This window comes from Mauremys reevesii, linkage group 20 (assembly GCF_016161935.1).
Source record: "Mauremys reevesii isolate NIE-2019 linkage group 20, ASM1616193v1, whole genome shotgun sequence".
Classification (NCBI taxonomy): Eukaryota; Metazoa; Chordata; order Testudines; family Geoemydidae; genus Mauremys; species Mauremys reevesii.
In genome coordinates this window covers 18390187-18407769 of record NC_052642.1, presented here as the reverse complement: position 1 = coordinate 18407769, position 17583 = coordinate 18390187, and the positions used below count along the sequence as shown (strand labels likewise).

The window sequence follows — 17583 nt, the reverse complement described above, 5'->3', positions numbered from 1 at the left end:
AATGTTCATTTTACATCCCGATTTCAGTGTTCAAATGTGCGATGTCCTGTTAAGGACAAGCGGGGGAAAAAATAGGCTCTCTGTACAATTAGACATCAGTGTGGGGGGGAAAAATTATCAAAGAGAAGAAGAGACTTCAACAGACTCAGCAGCTGGCAGAAGTTCACTTCTGTGGTACCTTTGAACGCGTGATATCAAGACAGATCACAATGTAATTGATTTTACTCTCTGGAGTAACTGTGGTGATGTGCAGTAATCCTGTAAGTGAGGAAACTCTAAATTTAGCTTGTTTCTCTATTGTTGTTATGAACTTGTAGGTGCAGGAAACCGGCATAAAATGATTCATTGTTTCTCTTTTTAAAGAAATAATCTGTTTTCATTGTGCTGTTTTTTAACTCCCTGTATGAGTGGCAAAAGTTTCTGTCTAAAAATCCTATGTTTGTCTGCAAATGTAAGAATATTTTGAACAACCTTTCTATGTATTCATAAGTGAATGTTATAATTCTAGTAGTTTCTTTATATGTAAACAATCTTAAGTATGCATTTTTTTTGTATTGATATAAATTAAGTATTTGTTTTAAAGACCTTGTTCCACTTGTCAGAGATTTAATTTTTTTTTTGTTATACAGTGGAAGAATCAGACATAATTGATCTTGAAAAACGATATTGGCTTTTGAAGGCTCAGTCAAGAACTGGACGTTTTGATTTAGAGACATTTGGCCCTTTAGTTTCCCCTCCCATTCATCCATCTCTGAGTGAAGGTATGGGACATTGATAAAAATATTCATTCTGTGAAGCTGTATTGGTGTGGGGCTTGTGGTACTCTTCTCTAATTTAATCTCAAAAGTGCTTATTTGTAGAACTCCAAAAAGCCAAGCTCTCCTACAGATGCGATATTGCTTTCTTAGTGTTCAGAAGAACACATTTTTCATTCATGTTTTTGAAGCTTATATTGAGAGAAGATTTATTTCTCTCAATTCCAAATACTAAAAAAAAAGGCCAGAAAGCAGTTGTGAATGCTTGCTTGTTGACAAATGTAGAATGACAAGAGGAAGTAGTTCCTCTGAGATGCATACATCTGAACTGTCAGGAAAGCTGGCAAACGTTCTGATCTGTGTTGTGTAAGTTGCTTTGATTCCTTGAAATTTCTTTATTGTCATTATTGAAATTCTCGAATTTGAGAAATTATTCCACTGTGTCTTTAGCCAAGAATATGGAAATGATTTTTTAAAAATGCCAAGTAGTTTAATTTGTAAAGTGGATATTCAGTGTGCTCAGTTAAAATGTTGTCCTACAGTCAATTAAAGAGACCTTTCTTTATAACAGCTCAAGATAAAGAGGGTGAAAGCGACTAGTTGGCTCAGAAGCTTGGTAATGGGATACAGAGCCATTCATAACTAGGTTGGCCCTTCCAAGTCCTAGCCAGGTTGGTAGTGACTGAAGGTTGTAACCATCTAATGTGAATAAGTCAGGTCTCATTCCACTTCTTTATGAACTGGTGTCCGTATCACAAAAACTACCACAATTGTCACTATTTGACCACGTTGTTGGCAATGTCGTTAGGGGCTAAATACAGGGGCGGCACATCTGCAGCTGGATTATATTGTTTTAAGTCCTCAACAAAGCAAAAACAATTTAAAACATGTTAGAATGTGCCCCCTAAATGGACCATGGCAACTCAACTATCTCTTCTGTCCTAGAAGTGGTGTGTATCCCAAGTAGGGCACGTTAGTTGGGACTGATGTGGAGAAGCCTGAACTGTTGTTGTACCTGCTGTATCTATTTTGTAAATGGTACACTTCAGTCATTGAGGGTAAAGATTTTATTGAGAGAAGAATTTTCAAAAGTGTCTAAGGATTTAGGTGCCCAGGTCCCATTGATGATTCCTAAATCGTGCAGAGCCAGATTTGTAAAGGTATTGAGGTGCATGAAGATGCAGATAGGTGCATAGTGGGATTTTCCAAAGCACCTACGTGCGCCTAATTCAAATGAAAATCAGTGGGAGTTGGGCACCAAGGCATTTTTGAAACTCCTACCAAGGAGCCTATCTGTATCTTGAAGTGCCTAAACTCCTTTAAAGATCTGGCCCTTTAGTACTTTTGAAAAAATTACCCTAACAGCCTTGGCAACTAAAGTTATTCCCCAAATGCATGAAAGACTTGTGTAAGTTATTAAACATTAGGAAGAGAGCATGGTCTAAGAATGAGACTGTTGGCCAGGAATTTCCTGAGGTTTTTGTATTCTTGGCTCTGTCTAGCTATGGGTAAGTCACTTAACATGCTTTTTTTGGTTTTCCTATCCTATAAAATGGGCATAATAATGCTTAATTATCTGCCTCACAGGTTTTGAGGATTAATTACTGTAACTAATGTTTGTACCTTGCTTTGAAGATGTAAAGCATTATGTAAGTGCTAAATATTGTTTGTGAGTTTTTCTGATCAGATTCAGTGTGTGGTGATGCTTCTGTGGTTTGTAGGTTTGTTTAATGCCTTTGACGAAAATCGTGACAATCACATAGACTTTAAGGAAATCTCCTGTGGGCTGTCGGCATGTTGCAGGGGACCCTTGGCAGAAAGGCAAAAATGTGAGTGTGCAAAATACTGCCCACTAAGCTTCTAATTTTAAAAAATCTGATCAATTCTTGTCAATCAAATTTATTTAATTTACATATTTTTAAATCTGTACTTGAGAAGGAGATAGAGGGAGGGGAAAAAACCTAGAAATTGTATCTTGAATTAAGTTTAAATATGAAGGCTTTATTTTATTAAACATGGTTAACATTTATTATTTCATGTATTCATGTGAGTTATTCTGTGACTTCATTCCAGCTATAAATCTCTTCAGAATTTTTTTTAAAGTTGGTATTCAGTAAGTTATTTTAGTAGTTTAATTTTGCTAACTATTCATATATACAAACTGTATTAGCACATACATGGTGCTAAAGTCTGCATTCCATTATATAGAGAAAAATGGAAGATGTAAACATTTGGACTTCCTATGAGATTTTCAGTAAATTGTGCTCATGCTAGTTTATTTCCTATTGTAATCATCCCTGACAGGTATTTGTCTAACCTCTTAAAAATCCCCAATGATGGAGATTCCACAGCCTCCCTAGGTAATTTATTGCAGTGCTTAACCACTCCTAACCACATCATTGGCATGAACCAGTTTGCTCTTATTGTCAGTCTCGTTCAACTGGCTCCTTATGAGTTTTCTGAATTTTGTGATGTACCTATGTAGGTGAAAAAATGACATCATCTATGTAGCTTAAAAATTGCCATCAAGCTGGGAAACTACAGATTCTGAATACGCATTTGTTCCATGCCGTGTTACATCAGATATCAAGGAATTGGGAAAATCTGAATATCAGGTTGAGCAGAGAGCTCCTCTTCCTCACTACCACAACCAAGCAACCCCAGATTATATTGTGAAGTTCAAAACTGTCAGTTAAATCACATTTTTGTAACTTTGCATGGTTTTGCCCTGCAATGAAGTGACCAAGTGCAGTAGCCCTAATTAGAACATAGTTGTCAGTTAGCTTTAACGTGAAAAACTAATCCTTTTTTTTCCCCCCTTCAGTTTGCTTTAAGGTTTTTGACGTTGACAGAGATGGAGTTTTGTCTCGCACTGAACTTAAAGAAATGGTAGTTGCACTTTTGGAGGTCTGGAAAGATAACCGTACCGATAAGATACCTGTAAGTCATGTTTTAAGTCACCTCCTATTGTTTTCTATAGTAGCCTTTGAAAAATAGGAATCAGTTTTAGGTTTCAAAGTACAGTATGAATGTTATTTGGAGACAGATGTCACTAAAACAGCCTCTTGAAATGTCTGAATTGAGGAAAGGTATGTATGCAATTGACCTTGTGTAATGTACCCATACTGATTCTAACAAAAGTAAAATTATTTTCTGTAATTTCTGCTGCTGCTTATAGTACAAAGAGCTATTTAGATATAAAAATATGGCTGACATGAAGACGCCAAATTTTAAACTCCCAGATACTTAATAAAAATCACTGAAAGTTAAATGTTTACTCTTTTCCTCCTCTCGACGTGGATAGCTCTGGAATAATGTACTAAACACTGTATTTTCTAATCCGTTTGTCAAGGAATTGGGCATGAATTTGTCTGAAATCATAGAAGACATTTTGGATGCACATGATACCACAAAGGTGAGAACTTGCTGAACTTTCCTTGACGTTTTTAATAGATAACTTGAAGAGAGTCAGTCAATTGTCAGATTTTCCAGCTGTATTTTCACACACATGGGAAGGTTTCTGGTTGAATCCTAAAGGGTAGGAGCGGATTAGCTGTGATAAAAATGAAAATACTTGGCAAGTTGGTAATACTCAAATATTTCAGCTTATTTAAAAGTAATACAAGGTAAAATAAACTTACCATGTTTGGCTTCAAAGCAGAGATCTGTCCGTAGTGGGTTCTCTAACAAGCAAATGTCAATTTTTCATTGCAACTTTTCAAGTACGTCTATTAGAAAAAGACTATGTACTTACATTCTGATTCATATGTCAGTTTGTAAAATTTAACTTTTTAACAGAATTATCACCCTCTTAATTATTTTTCTATACTGGTAAAACAAAGTTTCCTAAAGCACTGAAATGATTACTCTTCTTTGAAGAGTAATGACTAGCAAAATAGCTGTCCATCAAAGAAGGAAAACTATATTAGTAATTGGTTCATGCTTCAAGAAGGAAGGAGGTTATGCTAAAATCAGATGTGCGTATATTTGACATGGCTCATTTTCTGCATCTACCTTTCTGCTCCAGAGCAAATTTTCCAAAGTGCTGCTCCAACGAATTTCAACTGAAGTAAGTGGGGGATCTCGGTGTGAAACTTAACACTTGTGAAAATCAGGTCCAAATTTATATAATCAGCTGAAATTAATCATCCTATGCCATTACTAAAATTTACGTGTGAGTAGTACTGCTTTAATAAACCTAATTTTTGTGTGTGTGTGTGAAGAAATGGGCTTATACACCTTATGTTGTTTTGTTGTTAAAAACCAACAAGTCATAGATAAAAAACAAAAGCATAATAAACTTCCTGTGTGTTCACTGTGTCAGCATGTATCATACTCTGCAGCAGATAGGAAGATGAATAGACTTATCCTTCGGGTAATCAGTAGTGCTGTATAATGTTATATATACCACCTTGAAATGCATAAGTTTTTGCCTTCAGTTGTTGAGATTGTACATTCAGATCAAATTTCTTCTACAATATTTTCATATATAATGAAGTACATATACATATTGTCTCTATCACAGCCAAGGCAGAAATCCATGAAACATACTCTAGAGGCAGTTGTCGTGATTGTTCTTGATTATACAGAAGCTCTTCAGTCTTTTAATAATAAAAATAATACCTAGCTCGTATATAACACTTTTAGGCATTTTTATATTCATACTAGATGATAATGTATTTGAGAAATGCACTTTTTAATCTGATTGGTTCAGGATGATCACACCTCCTCCAATATGCAATGACTTTGGTTCCACAATTTAATTCATTGCCTTATAACCTTAAGTGGGGAAGTTCATGGGAACTACAAGTTACTTCTGAAAAGTTATCAAGGATACTTAGACATGCTTATTACCGTGAACAATTGTATACCATAGCTATCTGTGTTCCATTTGAAGTTGCTGGCCCATCTCTTCTGGTAGAAAGATTCTTCCATTATAACAGTAGGAAAAGTAGCCTCTGAGATGCTCTTTCTTTCACCCAGTCAGGTTTTTATAGTTTGCTCCACAGTGAGGGTAGTCTGTAGCTAAGCATGTTGACGACCTATTCTCAAAGTGTTAAGTAAAAGGGAAAAGACCGTACCATCTCATCTCAACAAAGATGATATGTAAAATGATGGACCCTCCCAATACATTATGAAAATAGTGCTGGAAAAAGCAGCTACTGCAGCAGTTAGGTGAGTTATTGAACTCCTAGGCACATTATCTCATTTTGCCTTTGAACTGTGAACAAAGTAGGTGTAACCAGAGATTTAGTAACTACCAGTACTAACTAAGTGTTTATGCAGTTGCATTCCAGTAGGAAAATATCAAGTTGAGTCTTTTATCAGGCAGTTAAAAAAAGCAGAAAGTTTCATGGAGCTGGGCAATGTCAAACTGCACTACTTTATCATTTCTTGTTTATATTTATAATCTGGATTCTTGTCGATCTCCTGACTTGGGTGTGTTTTATATTCACCTATGGCCAGCAATGCTTTGTGCTGTTGCCAAATAGTTAAAATATATCTTGTGTAGCTGACATTTGCAAAGCTGTATTACATCGTGACCTTTGCTCAAAGTACTTTGACATAAAAAGGAAGCTTTATTAATGTTACTGACAGTAATGGCTTAGGGGAGGAAAAAAAACAAGCAGAACTGTGTAGCATTACAAAATGGCAGTGTACTTTTTGAATGTAGCACTTAGATTCTGTGATGGGGTCGTCTGCCATCAAGGGCAGTAACTCTGACTGGTCAGCTCACCCTACAACCTGGCATGGCCCTTTGAGGGTTTGAAAGGTCCAGTGGGAGGATATAGAGAGACCTACGGGGGACAGGCATAGGGTGGAAGCAGTCCCAGGAATGAATAGTGCTTGGAGAGGGAATCTTGTTGCTGTACCTTGAAGAGCATGGGACCAGGAGCCTTGCAGATTGGGCGGGACAAGGCTCCCCTCTCACCCAACCAGTTGGGAAGCAGGAAGGGGAAGGGGAATGGTAGAAAGGCTGCGTGCTCCCTCACTGCAAGACAGACACTGTTGAACCCTCCGGAGTGGAAAGGATGTTCAGCTGAAGGGAATTGGTAAAAGCCTTGCAGCTAATTTAAGACACAAGCCTAGCTCCAGGAAGAGGTCTGGAGAGGAAAAGTCCTGCTTGAAGGAGGATAAAGCTAATGAACCCAAGGCCTGAGGCATAACCGTAGTTTCAGAAAGAGGGCTAAGGGGGAATGTCCTGCTTGAAGGAGGGTAGGACCGACTAACCTGAGCCAAAAAGACAATTACAGCAATGATTGGTCATTTAAAAAAAAAGAATATGGAGTTGACAGTCTCAAGGAAGAGGGTTGAGGGGAAACTTCTGCTTGAATCAGGGACAAGACTAATTACCCTAAGGAAGGAAGCCTGAGATACAACTCTATTTCCAGAGACAGAGCTGAGGGACGACTCCTGTTTGGAGGAGGAGGAGATCTAGCTTGTGACTGTATGGAACATAATTCCCAGCCCTAGAGAGAGAGGGTGAAGGGAGGGACTCCTGTTTAAAGGTGGGATAAGACAGACTACCCTAAGGTGAGAACCAGCCCAGCTTCAGGAAGATGGCTAAGGGGGGAGGGCCCCTGCTCGGAGGAAGAGGACTGACTAGTCCCAGGCAAAAGATAGAATCTGAGTTATTTGTCACAGCCCAACTAAGAGAACCCCGGCAACATTGCACCTGGATACTAGGAAGCACTCTGAAGGTGAGACACGATTCCAGAGCCCCAGTCAGCCTGACTGTCAAGAAGGAATTGCATTATTTTCTCCTTTAAAACATGTATGAAATAATCAGACATTAGGAAAATTCTGCTATTTTGCCATGTAAAGATCTATATTTTGATTTAAAGGTTTGTTGTTAGGATCAATGTACTATAGAACTCAGTATGTCAAGTTGGACATACATGGACTTAAAATGAGCAGTGCTTTTTGTAAACTCCTAAGAGCTACTTTCATGATGTCATCTTTTTTTAGTGCAGATTGTAAATTAAGATAAGAACATTATTGAAAAAATCTGCTTTAGAATCTTACAACAAATAGACCCTAAACCTGCAGTTGACTTCTGTGCAGTTCTGTACGAATGCTGGGGCATTTCTGTGGAGCACTCGTTGCAGAAACATAGCCTCGATGTTGCTTTGTATCCTACAAAATGGCTGTCCTGACCAGTCATCTGGATCCTTCAATGCCGTTTTGGCTACGGCTTGAGAAAGCGCGTTTATAATGGATATTGGGAACTAAATTGTTTTATGTTGCCGGAACAAAGATTGGTACCTTTGCATGGTTCATTCTGTGTAGGTTCAGTGCCGGGTAATTCTTTTGGGACATTCATGTGCTTTGACTAAGATAAGCTAAAACTAGTATCTGGATTTAATTTCATTATCGTTGCCTCAGATGAAGTTTTATAGCAATAATGCTGTATGGTGATCCTTTCCCAGACACTTACTTTTCCTGTTCTGTCTGATGGGTTTATGTACAGTTTATAGAAATGAGGTGAACTTGGTAAGGCTCATTATTTCCCTTCCCCTCTTTTTAACTTAGCTCGGACACCTCACTCTGGAAGACTATCAGATCTGGAGTGTGAAGAGTGCTCTTGCCAATGAATTTTTAAATCTACTTTTTCAGGTACATTTAGTGCAAATTTAAACCTTTAACAATATGGTAATTAACTCATCAGCTTTTCTTTTTGCAGTCAAAGTGCAGCATCAGCATTTGTGTCAACTCATGTACAGTTTTGTCTATTTGAGTAAAGTGTGTTTTTGTACGAGTGTATTACCTTGACTGAATGATGCTGTACTGCTTATTATTCACTTAAGTGTGAGATGCCTGAAGCACAAGCTGTTAAAAATGGCGTACACGGTACATAAAATGGAAAGAAATTTAAACTGTAACAGTAGTTACATTCCCCATTAAAAGTGGTGGCATTCCAAATCTTCTCTAAAAAGTGAACAGGAAATGAGAGAGGCTGCCCCTGCAGGTTACAGCCCCCCCCCCTTTTAACCATGTTCTGTAGACAGTATCTAAATGGCCTTTTATTGATGTATAGATATTAATAGTGCACAGAGAGATGATATCACATCCCTTTCACAGCGCAGGTAAACCTGGAATTCGGGAGCTTGGGATCAAATGTATGTTGAATTTTTAAAATCCAATTCCGGCCCAATTTCAAAAACAGCACAGCCACATTTCAAGGTTGGCTCATCTTTTGTAAAATGTAAACCCCAAAGATTGTTTTCATCTTTGTCATTTATTCTCTGCCTGTTTTCCATCAAACTTTTTGTCCTCAGAGGTGGTTAAAGAAGTTATCTTCCCTAATGGAGCTCTGAGGAATTGCCCTAATTTAGCTCCCTGTAAGTGTAGTTCCTTAATCAGCTACACGGTCAGAGTTGAACAGAAGCATGTTCCTTCCCAAAGGGGCTGAGTGTGTGGAGGCAGTTATCGTGGGTGCAGCAAAGAAAAAGATAAAATTTCAGATTCCTCCCAAGCCCTAGGCTACTGAGCCAGCCCTTTTTTCAAGATCTCTTATGTATATATTCATTCCAAAGCAACTTTAAATTTTATTGTGATGATACTTCTACCAAAATTTGGGTGGGAGTGGAAGTGTTGCAATCTCCATTTTTGGAAGCCATCAAATTTATTCATTGGTAAAAAGAACTAAATCTAGGAAGATTGTTTTCTAAATAAATGTTGTAGAATTAGCTATAGTACATTTTAGCTCTTTCTTGCATTATAATCTCCTCAGGATCAGATGTCTTTATTTTTATGGCCTGAATAGCACTAACACACTATCAATGCTTAACTAATAACTGAATAATATATGTGAATACTAGAGCTAAAATTAATAACTCTTGGCAATCTAAGTGTTCTCTGGTGATGGGTTGGTTGATGTATTTGTTCTTCAGTAAGTGTTTAGAACTCTCATTCTCATAATGATATTTTTAGTTTAGTTTTCATGCCTCCTCATGTTCTCTTCATGAATCCACTATAAGTAGGACCACCCAAGCTCTTACTATCTAAGCAGCAATCTCCAGCCCAGCATGCTCACTGCACAAGACATTAGAAGGGGATGAGGATACTAATTCTGCCACTGATGTATTTGTGCAGTCACTTAACTTCTCTGTGCCTCAGCTCCTCATCTGTAAAACGGTGATTAATGCTTAGTGAAGACCTTGGGTTGTACATATGAAAAGTGCTATGAAAGTGTGAAGTATTTGTTATTTATCTAGTCTTCATTACTTTAAATCAAGCCTTTCAACAAATTGGTTTGATAACAGCAGGGGTGGCGTATTTTGAAGAAGTTGATGCTAGTACACTATAGCATTAGGTTATTTTTTTTTTTAAACTAACATCAGAGCCAGCTGTGTTATAGTTGTTGGGAAATCTGTCACTTCCCAGCAGCTAATGACCTTTCTTTTGTTCAGATTATTAGAATACCAGCTCTCACACTGTAATATCAATTTAAATCAGTTGCTCCACCAATCATTAGACATCTCCAGCTGAGATTCAAATTGATAGCTTCAAAAGACACATGAAAAGAGGCTATAAAACATGTAATGAGGAGCAACCAATCTGAAAACTGGCTCAAAGACCGAACAGTTTATTGGGGAGGACCCACCCCCTCCCCCTACTCTGGGGAAAGTAGGACTCAGGTGGTCTCTTTCCCCATGTGGTATTGGGGACAACTGCAGAGAGGTTCTAACCTATAGGTGCAGAAGTAGCCAAATCAGGGACTCCTGCACTGGGAGGAAAAGGGTAAAATGGGGTCCAGCTAGAGCCGTCCCTCCCCCACCACCCCCATGGATGCAGAGGGATCCCTTCACTCTGGGGAAACTAACACCGAGGTTGAACTGCAGAGGGGAACCTTTTCCCCTGCCCAGTCCCTGCACTCCACTTCCCTTCAATGTCCTCTCTCCTTTCACTTTTCTTTCCACTTCAGCTTATTCCTACCAAACAAATCCACCTAAAAATAATAGTGGAACTAACGTGAAGTTTCAAGTTGTTCATTCTGCTGTGGGTTCTACCACTTTCCCCCATCCTCTATCTTGTCTGTTTTAGACTGTAACTTCTTTGGGGCGGGGATTGTCTTTTACTGTGTGTAGCCAGTGCCAAGCATTGGGGCTCCATTCTTGGTTACTACTTAGGTATTACTGTAATAAACATGATTATTAGTAATCAACAATATTAATGTGAAATGCATTATTAATAGACAAATGAATTTTAATAATACTGTATTGGTATTTAAACTGATTTACTTTCTCTCTGATTCTTTTCTCCCTCATAACATGGTGGCCAGGATTCTTCTATTGAGCAACCCAGATAGCAGGTGTTAAAAATCTGCTGTAAGATGCTATGTTTGTAACCAATGCAACTAGCGTACTCTACTGAAGATAATCAGGGAGGTGGGATTGATTCATAAATGGAAGGGAGCTCTAGGAATATAGATGTTTCTACAGGGAAACCTTAAATGCAGGCAAGCTTAGATAGAAAGCTTAGGCTGAGGCTTACATTTTTGTTGTTGCCAACTAAAACATATACTAGTAGGGGGATAAACTGCAAATAGTGTGAACTTTCTTTGGAGCTGGGTGGCCACACCTTTCTAAAGCCCTAACCAGTCACTGGGCGGGGAATTGGAGGCATGGATTCTAATTCTGGCTCTGTCACTGAATGGCCTTGGGCAAGTCCTCAGTTTCCTCATGTGCAAAATAGAGATCATATTTGCCCTCCTTTCTAAAGTACTTTCAGATCAGCAGAGGAAAAGACCTATAAGAGTGCTAAGCTAACTACTGTATTACCCAGCTGTCGTCTTTTCCTTTGTCAGGAGTTGGGTTGGATTTGTTTATTAAAATTGGTTATAGTTTAGGGGTAAATGTTACTGTAGTTGATGACTGGAACCTCAGTGTTTTTCCTTGTGTACAGCTATGTCAGGAGAGACCCTTTTAAAAAAAATTAGTTAACCCTTCCTTTTTCTTTCTGCCTTGGGCATCCAAGTTGGGGCTTACCTTCAGCTAAATAGTACAAATAGGATCCTGTAAATTTGGGTGTTGAATATATGACTTGCTTGACTAAAACCACATAAAAAAATACACTTGGCTTTGAATCTTGTGTTAATTTGAAATAATCTATCACCATCCAAATGCTGTTTCTGAAAGATCTCTGTGTGGAAGATGCCCTTATTACTACTTATCTACTGTCTCATTGACAGTCTTACATCTTCTTGGTAAGATTTGCCTCCCTCTCTCTCTGTAGGTGTGCCATATAGTTTTGGGTTTAAGACCTGCTACCCCAGAAGAGGAAGGACAAATTATTAGGTATGCATTTTATTGAAAAAAATGGTTTTTATGTTTCCACATTAACCACCATTTTAGTACTTGACTTTTTTTTTTAAACTGCCATGTTTGAAGTAATGTCTTTGATTGTATTGTTTTCTTAATTCTTGTATGTAGGGGTTGGTTAGAACGGGAAAGCAGATATGGTCTCCAGCCAGGGCACAACTGGTTTCTCATCGCAATGCAATGGTGGCAGCAGTGGAAAGAATATGTCAAATATGTAAGTTTGGCAGTAGCTCATGTTAATACAGTGAGATTTCAACCTTTGATGTTCCATTTGTGCATGTATTGATAAAACAGGAAAGGAAGAGCAAATAATTGCTTAATCAATTAACCAATGAGTAAATAAAAAAGAATGCTAGAAATTAAATATCCCTCATCCATTAGAGGAAGCAAATTGATTTAGAGAATCACTGTTGCATGCTAAACTTTTCACTCAGATCCCATCAGGCTGTCATAGTTATTCTGCATTTTCTTTCCCATCGTTGCGGCTTTTTATGATAGTTGTCCATTAAGAGTCCTCTTGCCAATACACAGCCCTTTTGTTCTGTCTGATTTATTTGGTGATATCGCAACCAAGTTGGCTTTTAACATAACTAATTATAATAATGGATGTGATTTTTTGTGTGTGTGTGTGACAAATAATGCATTGTGCCTTTTCTGAATGAACTGAGGGGGAGTTTGATTTATATATGAATATCCTGATAAATAGCAGTGATGGAGAAGAAGTAGCCAGAGTATATGGTGTGGTTTTTTTGTTTTGTTTTTTTAAAAAGGTACGTTACCAAAACCTCATGAAAGTGAATTGAAGTGAGGCTATGTTCCTTGAAGACTTTACCATAAAATCATACAAATGAGACTATCTTTGCCAGCTTAATACACATTTGGAGGGGGAGGGGAGGAAATCTACTTAAGACTTGTTTGAGACCAGAATAAAAATTACTAGCAATTCACTCAACTGCAAATGGAGAAAACTAAGTGAAATAAGTTGCTCCTCAGAAGAGGAGGTATATTAATAGTTAGAAGAGGATGTGACTTGCTTTATCAATGCAAAGATTAGAAAGTGTGCACTGTTGTGGAGTGATTTTAATTACAGTTGTTCATACATGACGAGTTGGACAAATGTTGACTTAATGGACATTTTGGCTTGCTTGACACGCTGAGTAATTTGAGCCTTTCTGTATTGTGATTTATTCAAAAGAATATAGGATTTCATACCCAATACCTTGCTTAACTCCAGCACTTCTGAGATTCTCTATACAACATAGTGGCTTACAGGCATCTGTACTTTGCTGTCATGTAAAGAAAATATTAAAGAACAACACAGGACTCTACAGATACATACAGGAGGATTGTCATGGACATTGTTTAGTTGAACATATTACTTTTTTATGCTCATTTGACTTTATTCGATGTTGCTATAACACAAGCCAAGAAGTTGCAAGTAAATCTTGTTCAGATGCAACTTTAAATGGGTCTCCCCCTTTTTCAGTCTTGTTGCAGGTAGTGTTCATTACATAAATTTTCTTTTTGTTGCGGATGTAGGGACATCCCATGGCCCTCTTAAGCTCTGATTATTTCCCATTGTTTCTTCTGCTTTCTAACCTCTGAAGATTTCCTCTTGTGGCTATTATTGTTCTAAACTGGATGGGACTCTTTTCAAACCTTGTCAATACCTTTTTCTTAAGTGGGTAGATGTGTTGCTTTTGGATGACATGAGGTCTCCCATTCACCTTGCCCTAGAGGTGAGCCAGATTGCCTTTTCAGTGCTGTTTCTCCAAAGAGCAAGACAAGGAATCCAACCTTCATGTCATTCTGGCACCGAAAAGATGTATAGCTGAGCCACCAGGCATGACCGTTCTATTTAGCTAACAGTCTTTTCCTAGTGCTTGGTGTTGAAACTTTTAGTGAAGCAGCATTTTGTAATGTCCATAGTTTTATTTTTAACCTAACTCTAATGCAGACAAGTAAGGAAATTTTAAATTTTCCTGAGAATTTTCTGTAGTTGTCTGCGTTGGTAGGAGAGCATTTTGCAGCTTGGGCTGAGGCATAGTGAACTTCATATTTTGAAACTGTTAGCGAGAATTAAAATTGTCTGTATTTTTTTTATTGTAAATGATCGTTTTTTACCACAGAGTAGGGAAGTTTAACATACATTTAAACAACTCCACTTGCAACCTTTCCAGAAATCTAATTGAAACTTAAATTGATTTATATTGAACAAGTGTCAGTTAAAATCTACAGTTAAATTAGTGTAGGCTCAAAGTGCATCCATTATAGAGCCATAAAACTATGGGCTTCTCCTAGTTTTCCATGGCTGCTAATTGAAACACTATGCCAGGGGTAGGCAACCTATGGCACGTGTGCCAAAGGCGGCACGTGAGCTGATTTTTCAGTGGCACCCACACTGCCCAGGTCCTAGCCACAAGTCTGGGGGGCTCTGCATTTTAATTTAATTTTAAATGAAGCTTCTTAAACATTCTGAAACCTTATTTACTTTATATACAATAGTTTAGTTGTATATTATAGACTTAGAGTCCTTCTAAAAAGGTTTAAAATGTATTATTGGCACGCGAAACCTTAAAGTGAATAAACGAAGACTCGGCACACCACTTCTGAAAGGTTGCTGACCCCTGCACTATGCCATAGTAACCTACTTTTTTCCTATCCAAATTTCTCCATTATGTTCTCAAAATAGTTCTAATTTGTTCCTTCACTGGTTGCTTTTTCCCAGCATCTTGTGATATTAAAGTATAATTGAAATTACTAAAATCTGAACTGAACCTTCAAAATGGAAAACATCTAAAGACAGCAGTGGTTAGGAAGCTCACCTGAGATATGGACAAGCTTGGATTCAAACAGAGTAGGAACTTGAGCCTGGGTTTCCCACATCCCAGATGTGTCCTAATCCCTGAGTTATGGTCTATTCTTGGCCAGTCTCTCCTTTTTCATGGAAAATTTTGAAATGTTTATGGTGCGTCCCAGTGTGGAACAGGAAAATGTATTCATCTCGAAAACGTTAACAGGAAAAGAAAACCGTTTCCTGCTCAGCTGTAGGTGTGAGAAAAGTATGCATAACTTGTGCCATGCCTGCTCAGCCCAGTGGACTTAGCTGTTCACTTTCAGAAGCCCTACATTTATTCCAAGCCCCCCAACCCCTCCAATAGAGATGACTTCTACAACCAATTATTAATTAGATCTTAAAATGTTTATAGCAGATAACTGTAGCTGCTTAGAAACATGCCATTTCCAGGTTCTTCGACAGAACAAAGCAGTCTTAGCTGTTTTATAGTTGTCTGTAACATGCATCAATATAGTATATAAATACTTATTCTGGTGATTTGGATGGTGAATAGCTGTTATCCTCATGCTGTAGATGGGAAAATATCTTTTTATAGAACATTTTGAGATCCTTAAAAGTAATGTTGGTACAATGTATGCTGGTGTATTAACTCTGTACATGAGTGATTTTAAATTTCCAGTTTTATGTTGGCCAATAGTTCACCTTTCTCTTTCTCTAACAATTGTAGGATGCTAACCCTGTTGTGATAGAACCTTCATCTGTCTTGAGTGGAGGTAAGAATTCACTCATAGCTGCTGCAATCCATACATCAGAACAGAGAGAAGACAAAACAGGAGGTCTAAATTACTTCTCTGTCACAGAAGAAAAGTTTTCAGATAATATTTCTACTGCATCAGAAGCCTCAGAGACTACTAGCAGCAGTAAGCATAAAATCTTGTTCCCATAAAGGTTTAATCTAGGATGGGTCTCAAGGGATCCGAATATTACATGGATTCCTCCAGACTAAAAGGTAGCAAGATTGAAGTTAAAAAAATGGGCTGGGTTTGGACTGTTGGGTATAACAGTGCATTTGAGTCTATTTGGCAGGTAAGAGGACAGGATTACTTAAACAACACATTTCTCCCTATATGCTATTAATTATGCTCAACATTGTTTTCATCATCATCCCATCATTGTAATTTTCCAAAATAATGTTTTCCGTTTCCCATAAAGTTGTGTCTGTCATCACGCAATGATCTGCCCTCAGATCACTTTCCCTGTGAAGGGGAAAGGAGCAGAAAAAGACTCAGAGGCATTAAAAATATAGGACAATATATGTCTTAATTTTAGGTTCTGTAGGAACTGAAATAATTTATTACAAAAATTCCTGTAGCAATATCATAACAATATGTCTCCCCGCTAAAGTAAAAATCTCCAGAGTTAGGATAAGCCTTTGTCTAGCTTGAACAAAATCTTTTCAGGCTAGTGCGACCCTGTGCCAGCTCCTAAGCCAAACTGACTCTTTAAAAGCCCGGGCAAGCTGTATACCTCAAGTCCTTCCCCACTACTTAACTCCAGCCAATCAAACAATCACTCAAAGTGATGCTCTACTCTTGCTTTTTTTAGGGACTATCTCAGAGTAACCTATTGTCCTCTCCTTTCTCCCCACTTCAATGTTACCAATCCAGCTGCAGAAAAAATTCTGCCATCTTGTTGGTAGCAAAATCTTGACAGATTTTCTTTCTTGAAAGCTAACTGAATTTTATTTGGTATTCAAGAATAGGATGGTTGCATATACTGTATTCTCTGGACCAGAACAACCTAACTTTTTCCTCATGCTGGAGCCACCCACAGCTGTATGTTTCACAGTTAATAAAGCCAACTGCTTGCTTGTGATTGTGGTCCCAGAAGCCAGGCCTCATTATTTCTGTATTATATTATTCAGCCAATAGGTGGTTCTGTATGAATACAGGCACTTGCCTTGTTCGGGGCCATGAATGTAACAGCATCACTGTGCATGTCTCTGTCCCTGTTACTCTTTATGCACAGGGATAAATTGTGAAACACAGATAGCAGTTACCATGCACACAACTAGGTAACAGCATACCTGAACTGCCGGCCACTGTGCCCAGAAACTGGTATTTGTATGCCCAAATATTAATTTGGGAATACAGTTATCTTACACTCAAGTCTCTATTTTCAGATACAGATGCATGTTTTGTGCTCTGTTATCTGGATCCATTTATATATCTTTGGTGCAATTCAAGTACTATTTGAGGGAAACTTTTCCCACAATCTTAACACAGAAGTTTATCCTTGTTTTCTAATTGACGTGCTCTTGTTTATGGGATATAACTTAAACTAAAATTGAGACACATTACTCATTTCTTCTACAGGTTTTCTTTACTCTAGCACTCCAGCAGCCGATATGTGTTTTGCTAGGCAGCATAACACTTCGGACAATAATAATCAGTGTTTGCTTGGATCCAGTGGAAATATATTGCTACAACTTAATCCACAAAGACCAGGAGCTATTGATAACCAACCACTAGTAACACAAGAACCAGTGAAGGTGAGTGTGACCGACCTATGGAAATTCAGGAAAATGTTTTTATCAATCTTTATCTCAATTTTCTAGCTGTAAAAACTTAATGTATTTAGATAATTAGGCAACAGGACAAAATTAGCGCTCAATTATCGCTTAATTTCTAGTTTAATATTGCTTGGC

General features: G+C 38.0%; 1 protein-coding gene across 6 annotated transcripts in view; it reads left to right on the top strand.

Moving 5' to 3' along the window:
* The window catches only part of USP32 (ubiquitin specific peptidase 32), a 141118-nt gene that overhangs the window by 87232 nt on the left and 36303 nt on the right, over positions 1-17583 (top strand). For 5 of the 6 annotated variants that reach the window (XM_039507955.1, XM_039507960.1, XM_039507954.1 and 2 more), the window contains exons 6-14: positions 630-761; positions 2477-2584; positions 3580-3695; positions 4108-4170; positions 8289-8372; positions 11994-12055; positions 12191-12293; positions 15604-15796; positions 17252-17427. In XM_039507955.1, the coding sequence (XP_039363889.1) occupies positions 630-761; positions 2477-2584; positions 3580-3695; positions 4108-4170; positions 8289-8372; positions 11994-12055; positions 12191-12293; positions 15604-15796; positions 17252-17427 (1037 nt within the window). The remainder of the gene's footprint in view (positions 1-629; positions 762-2476; positions 2585-3579; positions 3696-4107; positions 4171-8288; positions 8373-11993; positions 12056-12190; positions 12294-15603; positions 15797-17251; positions 17428-17583) is intronic. The other variant, XM_039507958.1, reaches the window with a different exon arrangement.